This window comes from Pleurodeles waltl, chromosome 8 (assembly GCF_031143425.1).
Source record: "Pleurodeles waltl isolate 20211129_DDA chromosome 8, aPleWal1.hap1.20221129, whole genome shotgun sequence".
Taxonomy (NCBI): domain Eukaryota; kingdom Metazoa; phylum Chordata; class Amphibia; order Caudata; family Salamandridae; genus Pleurodeles; species Pleurodeles waltl.
In genome coordinates, this window is record NC_090447.1 from 1,493,985,063 (window position 1) to 1,494,009,620 (window position 24,558).

A 24,558-nucleotide genomic window follows, 5' to 3' on the forward strand; every position below is an offset into this window, starting at 1 on the left:
GTATTTGTTGTTTCACTTCTTCCAGACAGTAATTAGCATTTGAAGAAGTGTGAAAACTACACCCAGAGCAAAGGGTGTGGGGAGATAGTGCTGGTCTCTTGACAGGGCGACTACTGGGTTGGGCCCAAGAACTAGATTAGCTTCAAAGAGGCCTCCCCAGTCACAGGTAAATGTTAGCTGACTCCTGAACTGGGACCTTTCTTGTCCCACCTGACTTCTGTCTCTGGGGATGCACTTGAAAGGAAAGGAATCATGATGGCAAACAATTCTTGGGCATCCACTGTCTGTTTGCTTGAAAACCTTGCTTTGCTCGACCAGACTTTGGTCTCTAGGTTTACTGTGGGTACAGTGACTGCATCATAATGGATTTTAGTGTTAGATGTGGGAGGAAATCTAGGATTACCATAGCACGCTCCCATAAACACATACACCTAGCTCTCTGAGCCCAAGTTTAGTGTGGCAGAAGACTTCCCCCACTTTGAAAATGTCCAAGTGGGTAGGGATGGCTCCAGGAACTTTTACCCTATTGGTTAGGATGAGCCCAGGAGTCATCTCCACTCATTAGCTTGTGCCAGGCATAAGTGTGCATCTCCAGGCAGCCATTTCAGAACAGTTGTAGGCCCGAGGAACAATAGAACTGACTAAACGTCTTGTGACCTGAGGGACTGGATTGGTGAGCTTTTGTACCTAGGATAAAGAAGTGGACTCCAAGGGTCATATGGCTGGCCTCCTATTAACGCTGCAGGGACACAACAAGCTGCAAGGGGCCTTTACCTACAACTACACAGCTGACCAGTGTCAGCTAGCCTTAATTCGGGCCAGCTGTTTTCCTCTGCCTGACACCATATGAGTCTCTAGCTGCCTCCCTTATGGTCAGTGAGGGTTGGGGAGGGGATTTTGAAGTTTACTCCTTTGGTAGATTGGGTTTTAAAGGATTCTAGTCAGAAGGTAAAATCTTTGACAAGGATGAACCTGGTTGTTATACACATCCTGAGCTCCATTTGGGGTCAGTGTCTAATTGCACCTAGGTCCTGACCACTGACCATCATTGGCACTATGCGCTTCTTGGCACTATTGCTACTTAAAATGTAAAAAAATAATAATAATTCATATCTCCAGTTCTCCTTGTTGGATTTTCATCATTTTGGTGTCCTTCTGTTTAATACATTTTACTCTAGTTCTCAAATTCAGCTTGGGATTTTTATTGTGTTGCATTTCAACTTTATTCCTGTTTTGGTACTGCATAAGTACTTTGCACATTGTCCAATGCTAAATAGGTCTGCTCTGTGTCATAGATAACAGGGGCTTGAGCTCAGGATAAGTTACTGAGGGTTCACCCTACCAACAGCTGTGATTATTCTTTGAGGTGAGTAGTCACCCCCAAATAATCCAATTTCTAACAGATTCTTCATGTAAATAGGTGTAAGGGATCTGTGTGATCCTGGACAAAACAATAAGACTGTATTAATGGACGTTTTAAAGTGAATTCCACATTCTGAGAATATCATTCATTTGGCCTACTGAGGAAGTAGATTAGCAGAGAAAGATTCCCCAGAACAGGTTACCTTAGATATGCTTTTTCTTCAGAAGCACATACAACATAGCCAACAGGTCCTCGAAAAACCAGCAAAGGAGTACCTCAGCAAAGGACGTGATAGCACACTGTTCAGGGTCCTGTATCTCGATGAACAGTTCATCACCACTGAGGTGATGATGGTTTCTGCTTCTGCTAGATCTTTGCAAACCAAACTTGAAGAGTGCTCTGTATTCCAAATGGTAAACACAGTAACTTTGTAACATGCATGAAGGTCCTTCTGCATGGACAAGTTTTAGGTCTTCAATATAGTGATGGAAATGGAAATGCAACATTTAATGAACAAGAGATGCTAAAGTTATTATTAAAGGCACCTCATATGTTTAATACCTTATTCATAAATATTGTATTGCATTACAAACAAGTACAATGAAAAACACGCTGCGAGTGTGAATTATTAAATATACAAAAGAGATGGTGCTGAAGAACAGCTATGTACAAAGCAACGCTACGTTAAGGTGCATGCGAAGACGTACTACAAGGCGCAGCGAAGGTGCCAGAAGTCTTCAGAGACAGGACAGTGAAAGGTGCATTCCATTAGCCTGATGCTGAAACCAAGTCTGTATGTCCCAATGCCTTCGTATGGTTCTCTGGTGGACCACTGGTGCTCGCTTTAAGGACTCCGGCATTGACACTTTGTTCCATAGCTAATGAGGAAACAAACTTTATGATCATATCACATCACTTCTCTTCCAGGTGCAGACTTTCTTGCATTACTTTTTTATATTTTTCAGCCATCTCCCTGAAGTCTCTCCAAACATCGTCTCTCTGCACCTCTTCCAGGTCTTTGGCAGCCTTTGCATTCTGGTCATCCAAATATTTCTAAAGGGCAAAAAGAGACACTTTGAAAATGCGCAAAGCTTTCCAGCTAACTACTGTATCAAAACGTACAGATCCAAGGAACACTGCTGCCTAGTATGGTACAAGCAGGAGTAATACACCTGGTTTTATTCTAGCCATGAGCTGTTCACTGATTGGAGTTACTATGAAACTGGCATCAAAGACAAAAAGTCTGGCTCTTTTTTTTAATTACTGATAACAAATATATACTGCTTCTCAAGCACTGGCCCACATCACCATTCTAACGCTCCCACACACAGCACTATGAAACACACAATGCTGTTATACACACACACAAAAATACAATTACATTGTGTCTGTGAAGGTAGCAGTGGGGTTGATGTGGTCATGGATGGTGGTCATCATGCTGGTCTTAGGTGTAGTAATGCAGGTGATGGAGGCAGCGGGGGTGATGTTGGTGATAGTGATACTGCTGGTGATGGCGGTGGTGATGGAAATAGTGGTAGAGAAGCACTACACTGTCAAGATCTCAAAAGGATATGAAGATCACCGTCACCATTTCATAAACATTTTCCAGCAGGGTGGCTGCCGGGTTCCCAGCACTGAAAGACATGAGTGGCTCTGTGGCACAGGCATGGCAGAGAATGACCAGCGACAGCCATGGTAAAAGGGAAGGTGGGGCACAGCGGAGCTGGCATCACTGTGAGCAGCAGTGAAGCACTAGCCGGGACGGCGGGGTAGAAAAAAGGCAAGGATAGCTGTGGGCGTGAGAGGACCTCTGAAATGCTACTTAGAATGACGCACTGCAAGACAACTACACAGAACAGTGGCATTTCTAGTTCTGATCCTCAGTTCTGTTCTATGCGAGACCTCAATGGGTTTGATGTACCAGGCCCCACATCTACTGACATTATGGCACAATGGTGTGATGCTTGTCAGCATGAACTTACCTGGTAAGAATTTATAGCAGGAGTATCTCCAGTTTTAGTGATTATGCTCTTCCCACTCTGACTCCTCCTATTGCACATGTTAAGCCGAACAGTTTTTCTATCATTGTTATGGTACGCAAGGATTGGTTTTGAGTTGCATGCTGCTTATCCAGTTGCTCAGTAGAAGTGTTGGTCCTTTGTCCCAGTTTAGAGTCTGGATTCTGTGTACCTTCTCACCATCCTTCATCTGGAGGGGCCTCTCAGATTTGTCACCACTTTTTAGGGTCTGGGGTTTGAGAATCCTACTGGCTTCTTCCTTGAATGTTTTGGCGTTGCTGTTGCTCCCCAGCTACTTTGGAATACCAGTCACTCCCGAAAGCATTCTCTGTGCAGTAATGAGGCATAAACTCTGGGCTGCAGAAAGAGGCTGTCAGCACAGTCTGAGGTCTGGGGCACAGCACTGCCCGGCTGCACACGTTTATCGGAACCTGGACAGGTTGTGAAGGACGACTACTAGACATTAGCACTACTGAACTGCAGGAGTTTCTCCTCCTATAAGGATGTGTGCAATGGTGACATCTCTATGCTGGTACTGATGGTCTACTCGACCTCCGCGGCATTTGAAGGTCTTTCTCTTGGACTAAACCTTGGATTCTGGGAGGTGCTGGGCTCGGTATTCATTCCCAGTGGGTTTTGAGCCTGGAGGCTGCCCTTGACAGTTGTCTATCCCTCAATGCTCTTTTCCTCCTGGCTGCTGTGACATGTCAGTGACTCACGTGGCCCTAGTTTCAGCGGCAGTTCATTCACCTGCCTGCAGAGCTGCAGCATTCTCCGGGAGGAGGACAGGGGAGGCTTCCTTGGCTGTAGCTGCGTGGTTCAGGAATTCCAGGACAAGCGTACGAAGCCTTCTGACTGAATGCATGAATGAATACATTTATAGAGCACACTGTTATGCAGAGGTGCTTGCACCGGGATTAACGCCGGATGGTTTAATAAAAAAAAAAGTTTGAGTTCACTCAATTATTTTAGCGGAGGATTACGCTGGCCTGGGAGGCAGCAGCCTAAATGTAATGGGGGGAATAATTTAAGGAGAGATTGTTTGGAGCTGGAGAGACAAATTAGAGGACAAAGGGGCCCAGACCCCAACAGAAGAGTTGAGTCTACAGTTGGTAGGAAACGGGAGGAAGATAGAATAGCGATGACCGATGAACTGAAACAGATGTGCTTAGCCTGAGAGACACTTGCATTAAGCAGGCGCGCTCTTGGCATGGCCAGCAGCAGGAGACTTGGAAGATTACAAATGAATGAGTTAGTAGGTCCAGCAGGAGCCAGTGATAATATTGCGGGGGGCATGGCAGGATATTTTAGAGACTTTTATACGGGAAACCCCACGTCAGGAATTGGAGACATGGGAATTTGTCAGAGACTGTCCCTGTAGAAAACTGCACAGAGGGCAGGCACTGGAATTGGGGGATGAATTGACTGCAGGCAAGGTGTGCATGGCGCTTTTGGAGTTACAGACCGGGAAAGCACCAGGGCCACATGGCCCCCCATTGAAGCTCCTCCACCGGCTGTCTGCAAGCATTGTACCCCCTGCTGCACAAGATGCATGCTGAAGGGTGAACTCTCGCAAGACTTGAGGATGGCAACAGTGGTTCCTGTCCTGTAAGTGGGGAAACCTCTGGATAGATGGGATTCCAACAGGACCACCTCCCCCCAGAATGTGGATGCGAAAATGCTAGCAAATGCCTTGGCAACTAGATTGAGGGGGGCATTCTAGACTTGGTCCACCTGGACCAGAATGGATTTCTGCCCCAGAGGTCCACTACACTTAAGCTTAGGAGACTTCGGAACTATACGGTGGCAGCTAGTGGGGTGGAAGTACCACTTGCGGTGCCCTCTCTTGATGCCCACAAAGCATCTGACTCAGTGGAAAGGCCTTATTTGTGTGTAGTTTTGAAGAAAAGGAGATTCGGGCCGAAATTTTTGGCCTGGATCTGTTTTCTTTACACAAAACCTAGTGCATGGCTTAAAGCGAACGGGGTCCTCTCACTGGATTTCCTGATCAGGAAGAAAACGTAACAGGGCTGCCCACTATTGACGATGCAGTTTGCATTGGCACTAGAACCCATTAGCTGAGTGGATGTGCAGACTGAAGATTAGAGGTGGCACCCCCTGTTGGAGGATCATATCTCAGATGATGCGTTACTATACTTAGCCAACCCTGATAGGACCTTGGAAAGGGTGGGCAAAATGTTTGCATTTTATGGGAAATATCCTAGGTTACAAATTGACTGGGAAAAATCCCTGATGTTCCCAATGGGTATGTGGAGAGCAGAAGACAGCCTCCCTATGCCGCTCAGGAATGAAAGAGGATGCTTTAAATATTTACGGTTATGGATTTCCAGAGGGGAGGCCTCCCACCACGAGGGCAACCTTGCTCCGCTGCTGCGGAGCCTAAAGGTGGATGTTCAACACCAGCGAGCGCTGCCTCTATCCCTGATGGGTCAAGCGGTGCAGTTTAAAATGGTGGCTTTTCCCCGCTTTGCATATATACTACAGAATAGCCTATATCGAGTTCCCAAGATATTTTTTTAAATAAATGAAGCACTACTGAGAAAGTTATTGTGGCAAGGGGCGCCCTTAGAGTTCCGCTCATGAGGGAGGCACAGCACGACCTAATGTTAAGCGCTATTACGAGGCGGCACAGCAAAGTGTGGTCAATGGGTGGGGGCATGCATAAGAAGAGGACCTGGCATTTCGTATGGACAAAGAGATGTTGGGGGAGAAAGGCTACTTACATGATCTCTGTGGTGGGGGGGGGGGGGGCCGCTGCCCCCCAGTGATGAAGACGGTTGTGGAAATATGGCATAGGCTCAATACAGGAATATGATGGCTGGGTGTCTTACCCCGAGGACACTGTAGAGGCTGGGCACGACAGAGAGGCATCTATTCTCCAGGGCTTCCGACAGGGGGCGCAATAGAGCTAAGTACACTGGCAGCCGTGTGGGACGCTAGAGGGGTGGTACCTTTTGATTATCTTAGAGAAGAATATGAGATGCCGCCCTCCCAAGTACCTCCATTCGCAACATGCGCTGAAGCCCAGGGCCGCACCAGATGAGGCTGTTGAGGAGGCCTCGCATCTGGAAAACAGACTGTTAAATGGGCCAATGCTTACTCAAGCAATCTCTTTCACCTACCAGACCCTGGTGAGAAATACGCAAGGGGACCTGGAGCCTCTGAGGGCGAGATGGCCGACGGAAGTGGGAGACCTAGAGGAAGAGGACTGGGGAGAGGCGCTACAGTTCCTAAGACAGGTAGCGACTAAGGCCCGATACAGACTGATACAGCACAAGATCCTACCTAGGGTGTATTATACCAGAGTCCTTCTAGATAAATTGAGTAGAGTGTCGGATGAACCATGTTTGCGAGGAAGTGAGCAGAGGGGTACATTCCTTCATGCATTTTGGGATTGTCTGATTTTTCGTGAGTACTGGGGGGGGGTGACTCATAGGTTGGAGGGTGCTATTAACATTAATATAATTCTGTAGGCCCAATTGACACTGCTGGGGCTACTGAGTGGATCTCATGCATCTTCCTATCAGCGGATGTTATTTAACCTGGGGTTTCTCCTGGCCAAGGGAGAAGTGGCACGTAAATGTGGTTCCTCAGTGGCTCCAACGGAGAGAGACTGAGAAATGGAAATCAATGTTAGCTACGGGCAGGAAAAGGTGATGTATGAGGGGAGAGCATGGCTGAAAAAATGTGAGAGGTTGTGTGAGTGATGTTCAGAGTAATTTTAACTGGTGACCTTAGCAGGGGTCCGGGAAGTGTTGGGGATTGGTTGTTTTCAGGCTGCACACATTTGCTGTTTTGTTTGGAAAATTAATATAATATTTTATCTAAACAATGTGTTTTATCTAAGAAGAGGGAAGGCAACTGGGAGAAAAGTTAGCTAAAGCCCATGGATCCGCAGAATGTTTTTCTTAAAAAAATGGGACAAGAACCTGTTTTTGGCTGACAGCGTCTGTGGCAGAGACAAGGATAGGTGATAGCAAATGACGAGAAAGTGCGATGTATGCCATGTATAAAGAATTGTTTGCGAAAAACAAGACCAGGTTACTTTGGCAGAAAATGAGACAAATCTTTCCACAGGCAAAGCGAATGTAATACCTCGTCCTACCACAAGGCAAACGTCTGTGTTGGAAATACCAATTACCTCTTTAACAACATTTTGGAGGGTGCAAACCTGGTTTGCAACCATTTTGCCCTAAACTGCTATGCAGCAGCATTCAATCCCTTCTGGGTTGCATGTTTCATGTGTGCACTGCAATGTGATGTCATTTATGCATGCGCTGCGATATATTTGGACACAAGTTGGTTGTTGCATGGGCAGATATTTCTCTACGCTATTCGGGGAATTCCTAACAGGTGAAGGCATTGAAGCATTTATACCAGACTCATAACTCTATTGTACTCTTTTGTTGTTACATGTTACTGTTTTACTTATTACTATCTTAGAATCTGCACTTTTGCACAAACAAATGGCTACTTTTACTGCCACGCAATGAAGCGGCAGGGTGATCAGACAAACAGTAATATGTATGTGGACATGAAAGACTATCCATCCACTATGCAAACCGCTGGCATCGCAGCCTCTATAGACATTAATAGATACAAGCTATGATACACACCTCCGGGTAACCGACGCGCCAACCCTACGTGTCGGTGGCCAGCGAGAGTGTCCTTGCTGACAAGATATAAGGGCTCACAAAAAGTACAACTGTTGCAATATTCTGTTATGTCACACACGAGAATTGTATTGATTTGTCATGTTAATAACAATAACAATAAACAATAAAAGAAGATTAAAAAAAAAATTATGCATGCGCTGCTTCAAACTCCTTCTGTCGTATTTTTGCTATGATGCACTGCTGGCTGTCATGTCCTGTATGGCTAATGTGGCTTATATGTTTTCTCTGATGCGATTTGTTCCTGCTCAGTATTCGTGTTTCATTGGCTGAATCGCTGACCAGGCTTCGCCTGTGCGGATGTGCCCTGGAGGCTCACTTTTCCAACTGATGCATCTGCTTTTGTTTGTGTTGTATGGTTGTCTACTTGACAGTTTTTGCTTTGCAAGGCGCCCACTAAATCTTATGGTTGCCAGCAGTGGCTTATCTTCCTAAGTGGTGTTCTGAAACCAGCTCTCGCGCAAAGGTCGTGAGTGGGACTTAACTCATGATTGATGGATGAGGGCTAAATCCTCATAATGTATTGACTCTGAGGAGGAGGACCGGAGGACAAAGTAGAAAAGCTGGTATTCCTAGTCACACTTGTTGGGTCCCACCCTCGCCCCCACCTGTGAGGTACTGGTCTGGTATTACAAACAGGACTTCCAGGAGGAAGGGCAGGAGATTACACCTTCAGTGCAAGGGATGGGGTTAAACATCTTGGTTACAATTAATAGGGATAAAGTTGTTGCATCTTTCCATACGTGACTCTCTCCTCATAATTGAAGGATTGTGATGAGGAAGAATACAACTTGAGGTAATTAGGATTACCAGTAAGTATGTACAGACCTTCTGGTACCCAGATACATAACCTGGGAGTTATCAGTTACACATTAACCCTTGGCCACATCTGAAGGCCTGTTTCTGATTTTGAGAGCATTATGAAGTTTTGGAGGGGGGCGGTCTGAGGACAGCAATAAATAATTTCTTAGAATGTTAGTTACAGCATTGCATACTTATTAGATATAAACCGGTCATGAGGCATACCTAACATGTCGCGTCTCTTATTCGGTAAATGTGCTCTGCCGCCAGGTGAACAAGCAGAACCTTTTAGCTTAATGAATACGTGAATTTAAGTTACAGTGCGGCTGAGTTTGCTATAGTACATCATTTATTGTCACTGCATTTTATTTCGCGCAAGCCCCAACGTTGAGAAATTAACTGACTGCAACAAACCCAAATATAAACATCAGAAACAAACAAACAAAATGTAACCATCTCCTGCACCATTTTTGTTGGTTTAACCAAACATGAAAAGGTTATACCTCAATTGTCTGCAAGTGGATGGCGATGGCTTCTGTCACTCTATTTAATTTGTTCCACAAATGTCTTCCCACGTCAGTCGTCTGTTGATCAACCAGCTGGAGCCTGAGAAATGGAAAGAGATACCTGAATCAACCATTCCTTGGGAATTTCAAGCCACAAATTGTTTGCATATTTGTGGACTTTTTATTGAAACAAATCCTATTACGAGCATTAAGCAGTAACGTATAGAGCTGTGATGCTTATATAGACTCTGAGTGAACCACAATATGAAACATGAAAATAACCAAGTGCCCTCTTCTGTGAACCTCGTTCTTCCCAACCCTAGATCCATCCCTTTAAAATCTCGATCCTCCAGCTGCATGTCCTATAACCTTGTCTAGAAAAAACCCAGAGCCGTACTGCCCATGCCATTCCAAGCACAAAAGTCTACTTCATACAGCGAGTTAGTCATGCACTGGTTTTATATTTTTCAATCCCAGCTACCAGATTAATCATCCCCGAAACCCACAGGGATTACATTTAATTAATCTGGAAATCAGTACTGTGCTCAACACAAAATGAATCTGGTGCAAGTGCAGTGAGAACTGCTTTGTGGTATTGTTCCCATGGTAGGATGTATTTTTGAGGGATTTGCTCCAGCAAAGGTGGTTCCCCGTCTTGGGAGAATGTTTCCAGGGATGGGGTTCTAGAGTTTGACGTCTATCATGGGGTGATATTGTGCAACTGACTGCTGACAAAGTCAGTGATGGAAGTGGAAGGTACTGAAGAGGAGGCTGCCTCTTCTGTGTAGAGTGTTCTATAGAACTATGACAGAGTGCTCGGATTTAAATCCTTCGCTCTATGTAGAGTTACTCAGGTGCACCGCGTGCCCCTCACAGATTGCCGTGTTTCTCAAGTGACGGGCGTTTTGGGAGTTTTCTGATGTACCCTGGGCTCAGAGACTACCAAGTCCCACATATTGGTGGATTATAACTTTTGAGAACAGGCAGTGGAAGGAATGGAAGCAGGTGTTTTGGAATGTGGGGTGCTCTTGACTAACGTCATCAATGATACTAGTGATAGGTGTCACTCCAGACAAAAATGAATAGGCTTTGATTGTTTGCAATATGCTAAGAGAAGTAAATAAGACAAACTGATTGGGAATTACCTGCACCACAGGAAGGAGTGGGGACAGATTTGTATATGCGGGCATTTCAAAAGTTTAGGATGAATGATGCAAGAGCATCCCTGCTTCTCATACAAGACCTTCTCCCAATCAATGAGTAAGCCACTGCTCCTGCTTTGTTCCTAGTTCTTTGGTGACCACATGATAGATCCGAGCAGAGCATGCTTCCCCGTGGGTAGCTGGGTGCTGAAGGAGGAAGGCAACAATTAAAGACTATTTGAATCTGAAATTGCCAAAAAGGTACGTTTTCCTTCAAAATTGGTGGAAAGCCTCATGCCACAGCCCAAAAATGTAGGAAGGGGGAGACACCAAATTGTTAACAGCACGCAGTACAAGATGTTATGCATAATTTCTTGGGCATAAGTTGAATGTTGGTAAAAAGATTCCAACAGAGTATAATTTAAAAATTACATGCTCATGGTTGCTGCCCTGTAAATGTCTACAATTAGTTCACACCTCTGAAAAGCGGTCAGTGCAGTCTTTAATCCGGTGGAATGAACGTGAGGAGTGTGTACTTCTCTACCACTATAAAATGTACAGACTGAAGAGTCTATTCCGTGTGGCGATTGCAGTTTCTGTAGTTGTGTTGCCTGGAGCGAGTGTCTGCTAGTGAGTATGAGGTATTTAATCTAACGCGAACCTTGCCAAAAGGCAGTGAAGTGCTACACAGGGTCAAAGACTAGCGTGAGTCCACTTGTGTGTCAAAAAAATTGCTCAGTCGTGAGGAAGCTTGCCACTTTCCTAACAGAGCTTTAATTCCGCACATAAATCGAGGCTGTCTAGGGTGTACTCCGTAGAGGAAGGATGAGTCCACAATCTGCAGGAACCCTCCAGAGTTAGGTGAAAGATCATCAAATCATCTGAACGAAAGAGGGGACTGTTCTGAAGACAACTTTGATGCTACAGAGTATGAGCTACCGGGCTTTACAAGTACAAGAAAGTGCTGGACTTGCTCCCATCCTCGACAACAAAGTAATAGAAAATGGATAGGCGGTCTCCTAGATTACCAGATGGAGGTAACAAGGGACCCAAAGACTACAGTCACCACACAGCAGGCCTGTAGGAACAACAAATATACTTTATACTATGGTGCTTATTAAAGCAAACAAAATGCCAAGACCCTATCAAACAAAGACACAATATGTACTATTAATATGTCTGAGGTACCTTGCCCTAATGGCATCTCCAAACACACACCCACTCTTCTCCACCGACGACACTAAACCAGGAACACTTGTGTGTCAAATGTCTTAATTGTAATCAAAGACAACCCCGCACCTCATGGCCAGAGACTCCGCATCTCAAGGCATAAGAGTGAACTGCCGACCACTCTACAAATGTCAGTCTTAACTACTTCTGCCTAGATAGTTCAAACTAACAAACCAACGGTGTGGCTTTCTTGTCTCAAGCGTGAGCACAGAGCTCTTTAAATCATACTTTTCATCCTGTATTCCTCCATATGGTGAATAATTATACACCAGAGGCCCCAGTGGGGTTTTCTATCCCTGTGAGTGGTCACACCTGTTAGATGAGGCTGCACATCAACTCGAGAGGCCCTGACCTTCCAGTATACATAAATTATTTTATTATTAGCTTTGGATCGTGTTCATTTTGATTTCTAATTGTAACTATATAATGCACTGATAATACACTGCACATATTTTTCCGATTAACTGTGATTTTAAACGTTTTTAGCGCTATGTGATGTATGTTTTCTTTCAGATGAACTCACCCCTAAGAGCCCACTCTACAAGGGCCACCCAGAAATTAACTAGGGATATCTATTAATGTTATTGGGATAACAGTCATCGCTAGATTACAACTTAACATAGTTAACATCATTCTGGGTATAAATTGAGATGATCTGGGCTCTAAAGCCAAATCTCCCCATAGGGAAGAAAATTCATGTTTTGCATTGGATGCATGTCTATTCATATTCCCGGCATCCCCTCACAACTAGCATAACTCCTTTACAACTATTCCAAGCTACTACTACTAAACTGCAAATCAGCAACGGCTAAAGCCCCATCTATTGAGGATCTGTGGGCACAATATGACATTTACATAGTCTTCCTAGTGGAAACTTGGCTCTGCCACTCAGCTCATCCAATCATGGATATTCAACCAACAAAAACTTTGAATTGTGCATAGAGAACCCGGGCAAAACAATCAAACAGGGGGTGGAGTGGCCAGAATACAGTCACTGTATTAAATACACCTGATATAATCCCTCCAATAGAAGCTCATTTGAGTGCCTCAAATCTACTAATTCAGAAACAACAGTCATTATATCAATACCAACCACTAGGTAACGACATTTCACTCACTACAGAACCAACTGACCTATCTCCTAACTCAGTTCTACACTTCAAAGATCACCAAGTGCAAGGAGACTAATGTACACTGGAACAATAAAAAATACTTTATTAACCGAAATTGCAGACAAAGATTATTTAATAATCATGAAAAAACAAATATCAAGAGTGCCCCCCCCGAACTGCAGGCCAGATTCTGCCTGAACCAGAACACAAGCAACTCAGGACTGGCTCATCAGCCAGGTATAGCTCGGTTCCAGTGACACCAGCCCACTTAGCCACTGGTTACCTTCAGTGGGAGTGATAACAAACTACCCTTTCACGTGCAGCACATTTGCGCACACAGTAGTTACCTCAAATAGCAAGAACTAATATGGCAATATGTGCTATTTGATACCTAAAATATTTATGATTTGAGCTTTTTTTTTTTTTTTTTTTTAAAGACAGAAGAGAGCCAGGCTGCTTCTCAATCAAAGTAATGAACGTTTACAAAAGCTTGACAAAACAAAACAGAGACTGACAAATTCAAAAGACTGGCGACCAACACTAGACCTTTTGGCTTTGCCAGTGCTTGTTTTTTTTCTTCAGTTACCACTCTATGGAGCATATGGGTTGCTTTGCTCTCTCTCCCCCCTCTTGTTTCTGTGGCCTTCTTCCCTGCATGCGCTAAATTAACTCCCTAGCCCCTCTTTACATTTTTTTAATGTATTTTTCTTTTACAAGGGTAAGTACAGTGCTGCAAAGTGCTGCCAGGGCACTTTTTTTTTTTTATTAGGGTGAGCGTAGGTGTACTTTTAAGTATACTTCTTCTGTGGGCTTCCAGCTATTTCATTCATTAGTTTCAGTGTCATTTAAAAATCCTTGCTTGCTAGTGGTCAGTCATGCCTCTTTGTCCCTCCTTCTCCTGTGTGGGAGCAGGGACCAACTACTGTATAATTATGCTTTGTCCTGTTTATTTGGTCTGTAGGGGACTTTTTTTTTTTTTACTTTGTTTCCTGCTCCTGTCCAGGGGAAGCGTCCCTTTTCAATTGCAGAGCATTCTTTCTCTGAGCTTAGCAGTAAACAAGGCTGTAAATCAGGCTGTTATCTTGGTCACATTTCATCTTTGTAGGCTCTCTGCACACTCTCTCAGCTGCCTGGCTCCTGCCCTTCCTTGGCTTGGAATTTCTTTACCAAGTGTGCCTGCCTGTGTGACAACAGCAAGGGCGGAGGATCACTTGTAATTGCTTATAGCCTAGGCACCCAGCTCTACCAGGGCTCTGCAATCCTTAGAGGCAGTGCCCACTTCTGCTCCATACTGAGATCCCACTTGCAGCTATATCAGTCCACCCCAGTTCACATACTCCAAGCCCTCAGCCGAGCCAGGAACCCCACACATGCTGTCTACCAGAGCACCTCAGTTCTCACAGTCAGTACACTCGGCTGCTCCAATACTGGGGCCTCTGGCGCAGCTCCATGAGTGTAACGCAGTTCACACACTCCAAGCTCCTCAGCCATGTCCGGGCCAGAACCCCACACACACGGTCTGCAGGAGCACCTCAGTTCTCTCAGTCAGTACACTGCTGCTCCAGTACTGGGACCTCAGACGCAGCTCCTTCAGTGTACCTCAGTTCACACACTTCAAGCCACTCAGCTGTGCCCGTGCCAGAACCCCACACACACTGTCTACCAGAGCACCTCTGTTCTTACAGTCAGTACACATTGCTGTTCCAGTACTGGGACCTCGGACGCAGCTCTGTCAGTGCACCTCAGTTCTACCCCAGCAAGGTCACTTTTCCTATACTGGGACCCGCTCACATACAGTTCCATTACAGCAGCTCAATTCGCCCTCATGTTGGGAGCAAGGAGTAAATGTTTTGATTGAGCAGAAGTTGAGTGTTTCCACAAAAAAGTGCTTGCCCTCCACGCAGCTGTGATTATTTTATTTATTTATCCAGCTGCCTAAGCTTGAATTTTCAGGGGCAGACAAATGACACTGGAATGCTATTAAATTGTCTTAGATAACTAGATAATGTAACTTATTTTTCTGTGGCAGCAGCACAGATGGGAAGTGGGCAGTCATTACGGTACATGGATTTTTAGGTCTGGCTCAACACTGGAACTATTAACTGACATTGTAACCTGCACTTTATTCTGCAGGTCTTTGCGTCGACGCAAATACATATCTATTCCCATGCTATTCACTTGTAATATTTCACATTACCATGCAAAATTCCTTTAAAGCCAGACCTTTTGGCATTACCAGTGCTTGTTGTGATAGCAGACACTATTCTTTACTCTTTCTTTTAATTTATTGGTCTAACATGGCCCTCTCTCATGTTAGATTGTGAATTTTAAAACGGTCTTCATGCCTCACTACGCTACATAACGCATGCACACACATAAACGACTATCTTGCAATGCAATGGATTCTCTCTAATAAAAAATACACATTGAAAAATGGCAGCCAATGCGTGTGCATGCCTTAGGGCACATTCTTTGCAAACAACCAATAAAAAAGCGACGGCACAGCCAGTCTCTTGGTCTTTTACAGAAGAGATCGATGGTCTTTGTACTTGCATTTTAATGTTCTACCTCGATGAGAAAACATTTTAAGAAGAGTTCAAGTTGAAGTATGATTTAGTTGAAGGTCGTTTGGACGTATCGGAAGGTGGTACATATTGAGTGATTTATTAAGTAGGCAAAGGAAAATTAACTGTGAGATTAGATGAGGCAATCAGAAGTCATTACAGATGTATTCTGGTGCAGATGATGACGCTGAAGTCAGGCAAATGAAAAGAAAGCCGGGTTTTAATGGACTTACAGAACTGTCCACCATGCAGGTGGTTTTGAGAGACATATTAATAGAATCCCACGCTCTGGTAGTGTTAAAGGATTAACAACAGGGGTGTTGAGCCGAGACCTAACAAGCATTGTAAAAGCCAAATAAGTCTTGCCTTTCAGTCTGTTGACTCTGCCATTGCCTTTTGTTCAAGCTGTACAGTATGGGCATTGCCAACTTTAGCAATGATTTCTAGCCATGCTGTAGAGCAGCATAGCTAGACATAATTTTAAAATAAGACTACAGTACCTAATGCGCTAAAAATAAGGAGAAGAGCCATGGCTGTGGAATAGCACTTTCTTAAAATAGTGTTAGCTACACTGCATAGCAGTACACGTTGCTGTACTGCATAGCTACAAAACATTGCCAAAGTCAACAGCTGTTGTAGGTATGACCTATTGGTTTTTGCCAATGCTCGTCTATAACTGACATCCAATGCAAAATATATTTAGGTAAACCTAAGGATAATTTGTTGCCGCAGGTGTTGATGATATTAACACCTTTTTAACAAAAAGTGGGAAGTGGAGGAAGATGGATGCAGGGTCCATGATAACTGGTCAATCTGCCCATCAAAGATAATGCCCAAATGATAGCCCTGGGGTTCTGGGGTAGGCTCAAAGATGGGCAACAAAAATGAGACCACAAGAAGATACATTCCCAAAATAGAAAGCCGCCTGGCTTGATGGTGTTCAACATGAGGTGTTTGTAATGCACCAGGTACACATCTTTCAGACAGTGTTGGAAAGCTGCTTGCAGATGAGCAGCTCAACTAGCATGGTTAAATCTGGTGGAGAGTTATCAACAGCAGAAGAATAAAAAATACAGAGCATGCTTCCTGATCAGGTGGGCCGAAGGAGCCATGTACATGTGGAAAGGGCAGGGCTCAAAGATTTTTTAGTTTTCCACCTTTTACTGGCCCAGAAAATAAGATAAGTGGACAAAGAGACAGTCTGATCTCTGTCCCTGATGATAAAACTACCCAGTAAGAGCAGCCAAGAGTTTGCAGAGCTTTCCAAAAGAACCAAAATGTCTGGCCACCAAATCTAAAGAAATAAGTTCATCTAGAGAAACAATGAGTTAATATTCTGTTGCATTCTTATGACCAAACATGGCCTAGGACGAGCAAGCAGGGGAGGAAGCTCCAGGAAAAGAAGAGAATGAGCAATTTTTGAGAACAGAGGCAAAAGTGAAGTGGGGCTGACTGGTTGCGTGCAATGTAAAGGTTGATTCACAAAGGTTTTTTGTCAGCAGCTGTGTCTTACTCCAGAGTTAGACGTTTAGCCATGAAGTTTCGGGAGTAAGATTACAGAGGCCTTATCCACAAACAATTTTTCTATGAGTATGGATAACATAGCCCTGGTCACACCAGAGTCTGGAGTAAAACAACTACTCACTGAAAATGTCTGGGAAACAAGTTTGGAATTTCACAAGCGATTCACACTGAAGAAATGACTAAGATGCAATTCTGAATCAAGCTATCGGTGGTTTAGGCCATCTCAAGTATGCCAATCAGAGCCATGAAAAGAAATGGTGCGAGGCAGCAAGGCAGAGGAAAGCAGGCCAGAAGAGAGGAAGAAAAGGGGGGTTCGGGGTGGTGCACGTGCAGGCAATGGAGGAGTTTGGCAGACTTGAAGAGCAGTGCTAGAATGAAGAATCTGAAAGGGAGCCAGAGGGGAAACCGGCTGCTTTAGGAGGTAGAAGTGAGTGAAAAGACAGGGAGGTCTGGACGGCAAAGTTCAGGAAACCATAGCGGGATGTGTTTGGCAGCAGGAGGGTCCAAATGGCAGTTCTCTACAGAGCTGTTGCTCGCATGCTGTAGGGCAGTGACGGCTGTCACTTCCTATGTGAGCCCTCACACTGGCTCGATCTGATAGGCAATGAACAGCTTTTACTGCTCATACTAGTGAGCAGTCACAACTAAGAATATTCGGCATACGTATAGAAGAATAGAAATAATACATGTTCAATGGAAATGTAGGAAACCAATCAGAACTTTTGAGAAGGGGTTCCTTGGCTTCTCCTCCCTTGTCCCGTGTACAGAACACTTACTGCTGCTGGGCCTCCTGCAAGGTCTTTTGTGTCTCCTCCAGTCCTGTACTGAGGCCAGACTCCAGAATCTGTCTGTGTTTCTCAAGAGATTCCATCTCCAGCGCAAATTTCTTCTGCTCCTCTTCAGATTCCTGCAAAAATTATAGATCATAGAAAGAATAAGTTGCTGATCAAACGGTTTCCACTGACGGAAGAGTGTGTGTCTTACAAGTAAACCCCCCCCCCTTTTCTGCTATGTTCTGTCAACCATTAAAACCTGCTTTGCATCCCGTTTGGTCCACACTGATAAGTGCGGGTTCATGCCCAATAGGGGCACACATATGAATCTCAGGAGGCTCTGCGTCCTACACTCTACCAGTACTGCGAAGGTTGATGCTGCGTTGGTGGCTTTAAACATACAAAAAGCATTCAACACCCTTTCACGGCCGTACTATGGGAGGTGCCTGGCCTGGATTCGCCTGTTATTTTTGCACCAAGGGCACAGGTGCAGCCCGGCCGGGTGATGTCAGAGGCCTTCAATATCGAGAGGGGCACACAACAGGGATGTCCCTTGTCCCCGCTCGTCATTGGCTTTGCCATGGAACCCTTGGCAAACTATTTGAGACAAACTTGGCAACAAGGGAATAAGGGTGGGAGATATTATCCACGCAGTATCGATGTATGATACTTAGGGCTTTAAGTGTCGCTTGACAAACACATGCAATACAGTTTGAATATGAGCTGGATCTCACCCGATTTGTGGCGTTCTGCAAGACACTGCATCTGCGCTCATGGGGCAGGTGGTTTTTTAGCAAAATGGTACTGTTAACCAAGATACCTCTATGTAATGCAGAACTCCTTGTGTACTTTACCAACGGCACTGTTTTGGTGCTTTGATGGACTGCTTGTCTCCCTGATATGGGCTGACAACTGCAGCAGGGTCAAACCTGAGAGTCTGAAACTGGACCTAGAGGATGGAGGTCTAGGTCTCCCCGATCTCCAACTTTATTACCTAGCGAGATTGCTTCAATATGCGGCCTTATGGTGTGAGGAAGAACCTAAATGGGAAAAGATGCTGTTGGCAGGACTGGTGCTTTGGACCGACCTACCAAGGTTTCTAATGGGACTCCAAAGCGTACACCGCACATAGTATCCCAGGTTGCACAGGCATGGGAGAAGACGGTGACATATGTACTGAAATGGGTGCTGTATGCAAGACTGCTCCCACTCTATTGGCTCATGGCCTTTTTGCATCGGAGGGAATCCATGAATGTAACCCATGGATAGAGGGAAACTGTCAGAACGTGGCTAATCTCTACCTGAACAAAATATTTATAATGCTTGCCGAGGACAGGTCCCACAACATGTTGGCATATATCACACGGCCTGTGATATATGGACCAGCTTCCCTGACGTACTGGAGGAATCCCAGGTATTGAGGATTCTCCTGGACCTGGGTTCGCACAGCGGCCTTATCTCTTGAATCTATGCTGCACCGAAGGGCGAGGCAGACAGATCAATATAACTAAGGCACACCTTCTGTGGGATGGGGACCTCAATACTCCCCACACAGATGGAGAGTGGCGGCGAGCTAGGGCACAGGTGCAGGAGACAGACAGTAATGCCAGATTCAAACAAACACAATTCTATTACCTCTATAGAGCGCAGCTGTCTCCTTACCTACCCCCGAAAACCCCCCATAAGAGACTAAGCAGGATCTGCCCAGCGCGCACAGCTGACTGTTTGAATTGTGGCGCGTCCCCAACCGGATTTAACCAATTTACACAGAGTTGCAGGGGTCTACACCAGTACTAGGGTCCATCTGGCCCGGACAATTTGACACTGCCTCCTGGGCCTCCTATCACTTCCTAAGGAAGGTTAGAAAATGAATTATAGGTTCACACTCCTGGGCCTCGTACTCGCCAGACGCCCTATAACTATTCATTGGGCTTGGGCAGCACCTCCAACTCATGACAGGTGGCAAATGGACGTAGTAGAGTGGGTCTTGGCGGAAGAAGTATGCTTCAGAGGCGTCCGCACAGATGAACATGCGAAGAGGGACCTTGTAAAATGGAAGAAGATGGTAGACGTTGTGGTGGTTGAACAGGAGGGAGGGACAGGGGCTTAGTCTGGAGGCTCCCCTGAGCATGCACAGACCCCGCCATGTGTGGAGGAACTGTGGACGGACTAGATCAACAATTAGGCTGCAGCCTCCGGAGGCATGCAAGTCGCTAGAAGCACACATGTGTTGTGTCTGTCAGCAAGAGGACTGAAGGTGTTTTGCCTTTACCTTTATGACCCCCCCCTCACATATGATGTACATGTTTATCCTGATTGCACACCTCGAGGTGCGTCTACTCTTCTTCCCACACTCCCATCGCCCAGTGATAAAACACTCAAAAATATGTATTAGGTGAAAAAATATCACTGTACATGAAGCATACAAGCTACTGAATGACACTGCAACATGTTTCTTTTGTCTTATGTCTAAAAATGTTAATAAAAATATACTTTAAAAAACTGCTTTGCAAATGTCTTTTGTAAGTGGACAGTTCATATACACTATTGCCAGTACAGACATCGTGTGTCTATTGGAACACAGTAAATACAGGTAACTTTTCTGCACCTGCAGACCTTCTAAAACGTGTAAGTGGTACTGTACAGTATTCCATCGGTGGCAGACTGACACTCCAGCCTCAGCACTCACGGATGTGGACTGGGATAAGAACGGGGGCCACAGCTGAAGCAAGCCAATGAGGAGATATTGTACTTGGGTGGTTAAAGGTGCAACAGTGATTAAGGTCCTAGACTCAGTGGAAATGAAACACAGAATCCTCGGGGAAGCCGAGCAAGTTAAAAATGGTGTGCAGTCACCTCCTTTTATCCTATAATGATCAAAGAGAGGAGGGTTTATCGGGGAGAAACATCAAGGCATACAAGACACCCAAATAGCTTTTCACAATGAAAATCACCAGGTGTGATTGAGCAAAGGAAAAGGGCTAAGTGCAGAAAATTGGATACAAAAGACTCCAAGGGGTTAAACTATAAACCCACACAGACCAACTTGGTGCCAATGTTTTTAACAGTCAAGGTGGCATCTGTCACCTCTAGTGGTACAAATATTTGACTGGCCAAAGTGTCTGAGAACTAAGGTGGAGGATCTGATCATCTTGCTGCAAAAGCATATTTATCCTGTTTGAAAGAGGAAGAGGGGACTGAGTTCCAAAGAAATTGGATTACCAAATCCTCCTCTCTCAACCTGGGACAATCAGGATCAATTGAGCTTCATACCCTTGCACCTTCTGCAGAACCCTTGGAAGAAGTGGGATTGGCACGACTGCTTAGAGAAGCCCTGTGACCAATTGAACCTGAAGGCATCACCCTGGTAATTAATCCAGGTGAGGAAGTGTGTGGCACTAACCAAGGATATTTCCAGTTCTGGGCTGTGGTGAAAATGTCCCAACATGGACATCACAATCTAGAGCAGTGGTTTTCAAACTTTAGTGCCGCGCCCCCAGCAGGAAAAAAAAAAAAAAAAAAACGAATCATCGGGCCCCCCTCAATATTTTTCACAATTATTCTATTAAGTTGGCAATGTTTAATTATGCCTAGACTTATTTAAACATTGCAGTTAAGCTTGGTTACCTTTTAAAAAATGTAATAGATTTGTTTCTACTTAAAACAAAGCAGTGTTATCTGCATAATGCTTCTTTTGGCCAGAGCCTGGCGGCCCCCGCCCCTCAGGATTCAGTGAGGCCCCTCTAGGGGGCCCGCCCCCAGTTTGAAGACCCCTGATCTAGAGACAGACTGAAGGCTTTGCTGCTAACTACACCTCCTCTAGGAAACTGCCTGGCCGATGGACCAATGGTATCACGTATACAGAGTTCAAGACTCCATACCACCGAGTCTGTTAACAAAATGTATGGTGGTTGTGCTGTCTGACAGAACTTGAATAGGAAAAACAGTAATGCCTTCAGAGGACTCCAGCATATTTACGTGCAGCTGTTGTTTCGACGTAGACCAAAGAGAGTGTATCATCATCATCATCATCTCGCCCATAGAAGCACTCCAACCCAAGGAGGAGGTGCTGTAATGACGGTCGCCTGCAACTCTGGAGGGCTGAAGGTGCAACCCACCATGAAATAGGAAGAGCAACTCCATCAATCGTGATCTGGGAAAATTGAGTTGAAAATCTGCTTCCAAGCTGTAAGGCTCACGTGAAGCTGGAGCAGCTGCCCTCACATGTATTAATAAAGGGCCCAAGGACATCTGGTGTTTGGAACAAGCAAGATGCACGAGGCCCAGTAGCTAAGGGGAACTGAGATTGGAGCACAACTGAGAAACAGTGGAATCATACTTAAGTATTTGAAATCTTCTGGAGAGGTCAAAAAGCCTGCATGCAGATCATGTCTAAGCTCGAAACCCGCAGAAGTGTCATGGTGCACTGAAGATTTCTGTGACCACAGTAGGAGACCCGCGCTCACAGTGTAGATGTACATGCACATGAACACATGGACTCCCGATCTCAACAGTGAATCTGCCACCATGTGCAACATTTTGGAGGGGAAAAAACTCCCAGAATTGGACGCAAGAACTGTGAGAATGGAGGATCAGCAGATGGAAACAAGAATCTCAGAGATAAAGGGATACCAACCGATCTCCTGTATTTAGGAGGAGCAGAACCTGGAACAAATGTAAGGTGTTAAGGGATATGGATCAGCTGTGAAGGTTAGCATTGTCATGATAGTTGCCCATTGGAGAAGTCCTTTAGCAACTGTACTGCTGTTGGAACTGCTTTGCTGGGGGTGCCAGACCCAGCAAGCTTGTAATGGTATGACTTTTTAAAAAGTTCAGGGTTTGAGTTGGCCTTCTCAACAAAGAGCTGCTCACCACCGTACAGCACATCCATCGATGCTGCCTGGATATCGCTTGAGAAACCTGTGGTGCACATCCTGGTGTGACTGTGCAGAATGACCACAGTGGCCATGGAGCTCACCACTGTGTTAGCAGAAACCAGACTGGATTTCAGGATCAGCTTGAAAGCGTCTAAAACATTTCTCATCTAGTCTAAGAAGAGTTTCTCCATGCTCACGATTACTGCCATTTTAGCCAGTTGCCACAAGGTATGGGCATACCAGCCAAAAGTTAAGCTGTCTGATGCACAAACATTTCTGCCTACGCAGTTACGTCTTTTAGATTCACAATTCAGAGAAGCTGTGGGAAATGCATTTGGATTCAGGTTTGGCTGAACTCTCTGGTGAAGGATTGTCACAAAGAACTTGGAATCTGAAGGTGCAAGCTGATAAGAGTTGTGCAAACTGTTTATGAACTATAGGCACAGAGAAAGGCTTCTCCCAAGCAGCCACAGCAGGGTCCAAGAACACATTACTGAATAGCAGCAAAGGTTGCGGAGCAGCTGAGGATGGCTCCAGGACTTCTGTCAAGACATTACACTTCACCTCAGCAGTCAGTAAAGGCAATTCCACTGCCTACAATGCTTTTCGTACCATAGATGCAGAAGAACAAACATTCTTTGGAGGAGCAGACGGATAAGGAAAGTGTAGCTCTGAGGATGTGTCAAGGGCAGAAGCATTTTGTAGATGGCTATAAAGCCCAGCATTTCTGTGACAAGGAGGGAGGAGGTTATCAGACTCCGAACTATCGTCCTCCGTGCTTACATAATCTCTGTTGGTAGGTAATGGCTTTCCAGCAGCAGCACCAAGGCTGGAACCTGTGGGTGGTGGACAGTGTGGTGGTAAAGGTTAGACCCACTGAATTTGCTGAACCTGCAGTAATAGCACGGGCCTCTGGGAGTGGCCCAGAGGTCTGTTAGTCATCCCGAAAACGTCAAACATTGCATATAGAAGGCCTTAACCTGGACATGTCGGCGGACGGGACTGGAAAATTTGGTTTCATTGTGGAGTCTCTGGGTGGTTCTGGGATTGTTTCCTTGGGGAAGAAGTGGTCTTACCCTGGCATTTTTTTTTCCTCAAAGGATCTATTTGGCTATTAGGGAACTTATGTGAGTGCAGTGAGTGACCCTGATTCAAAGTATCCTTACAAAGCCTTGCCAGGACATGCACACAAAGAACTGTGGACCTGTATCATTGAGGTATGGAAAAACAAGAGCTGATGACAGGGTGCAAGAAGCTGCCATATATAGCTGCATATTTCACAAATAACATAGCCCCTATCCCTGAACTACCAGACTTTGCACCTTCTCAGATACCACTGTAGCATCAATAAAAACACAATGACTGATTTAAACTACAGATGGCACCTTCCTGGGCTGCAATGAGTGCCCGCTGAGGAGCTCGATTTGTCACTTCACAAAAGACAAATGTGACTATGCACTAAAACTGTGTGGGAGAAGGGGTGCCAGCAGTCTTCACACACTAAAGTGCAACTTAAAACTCGATAAGGAGGATTTTGGACCACTACTACATTAATAAATACACAGAAATGTTGCATGGTCATTTCAGGGATGAATGGTGGAAAGCTCATAACGTGACATTAAACAGAAACCCAATTATTAGAAATCACTCACTTATGGATACGACATAAAATGAGCGTTTATTAAAAGGTAGACAAAAGTTTATACAACAACTCTTACCTCTGTTCTCTGCTGATACATCTCCTCCAGCTTCTGACATTCATCGGTGAGCAGCTTTACATCATGTCTCTTCTCCGCTACCATTGTATTCACCTTTGAAAAATATTCTGATTAAAAATATACACAAAGCAAATCTTCAAAAAGACAATCTCTTGTGTTACTCTAAACATAACTAAAGGGGGCAACACTAAAGTAAGAACAAATATTTATGTGTAAGTATTCATTGTTGATTTCGG

The 24,558-nt window shown here is 44.9% G+C and overlaps 1 protein-coding gene across 3 annotated transcripts in view; it reads right to left on the reverse strand.

The window, feature by feature from the left end:
* Window positions 1-1,895: 1,895 nt before the first annotated feature.
* NDC80 (NDC80 kinetochore complex component) overlaps window positions 1,896-24,558 on the reverse strand; it is a 131,639-nt gene continuing 108,976 nt past the window's right edge. For 2 of the 3 annotated variants that reach the window (XM_069202715.1, XM_069202716.1), the window contains exons 14-17: window positions 24,323-24,415; window positions 17,731-17,861; window positions 9,380-9,482; window positions 2,138-2,416 (exon numbers count right to left, since the gene is read on the reverse strand). In XM_069202715.1, the coding sequence (XP_069058816.1) occupies window positions 2,276-2,416; window positions 9,380-9,482; window positions 17,731-17,861; window positions 24,323-24,415 (468 nt within the window). In that variant the 3' untranslated portion in view covers window positions 2,138-2,275. Of the gene's footprint in view, window positions 2,417-9,379; window positions 9,483-17,730; window positions 17,862-24,322; window positions 24,416-24,558 lie in introns of all 3 variants that reach the window. The other variant, XM_069202714.1, reaches the window with a different exon arrangement.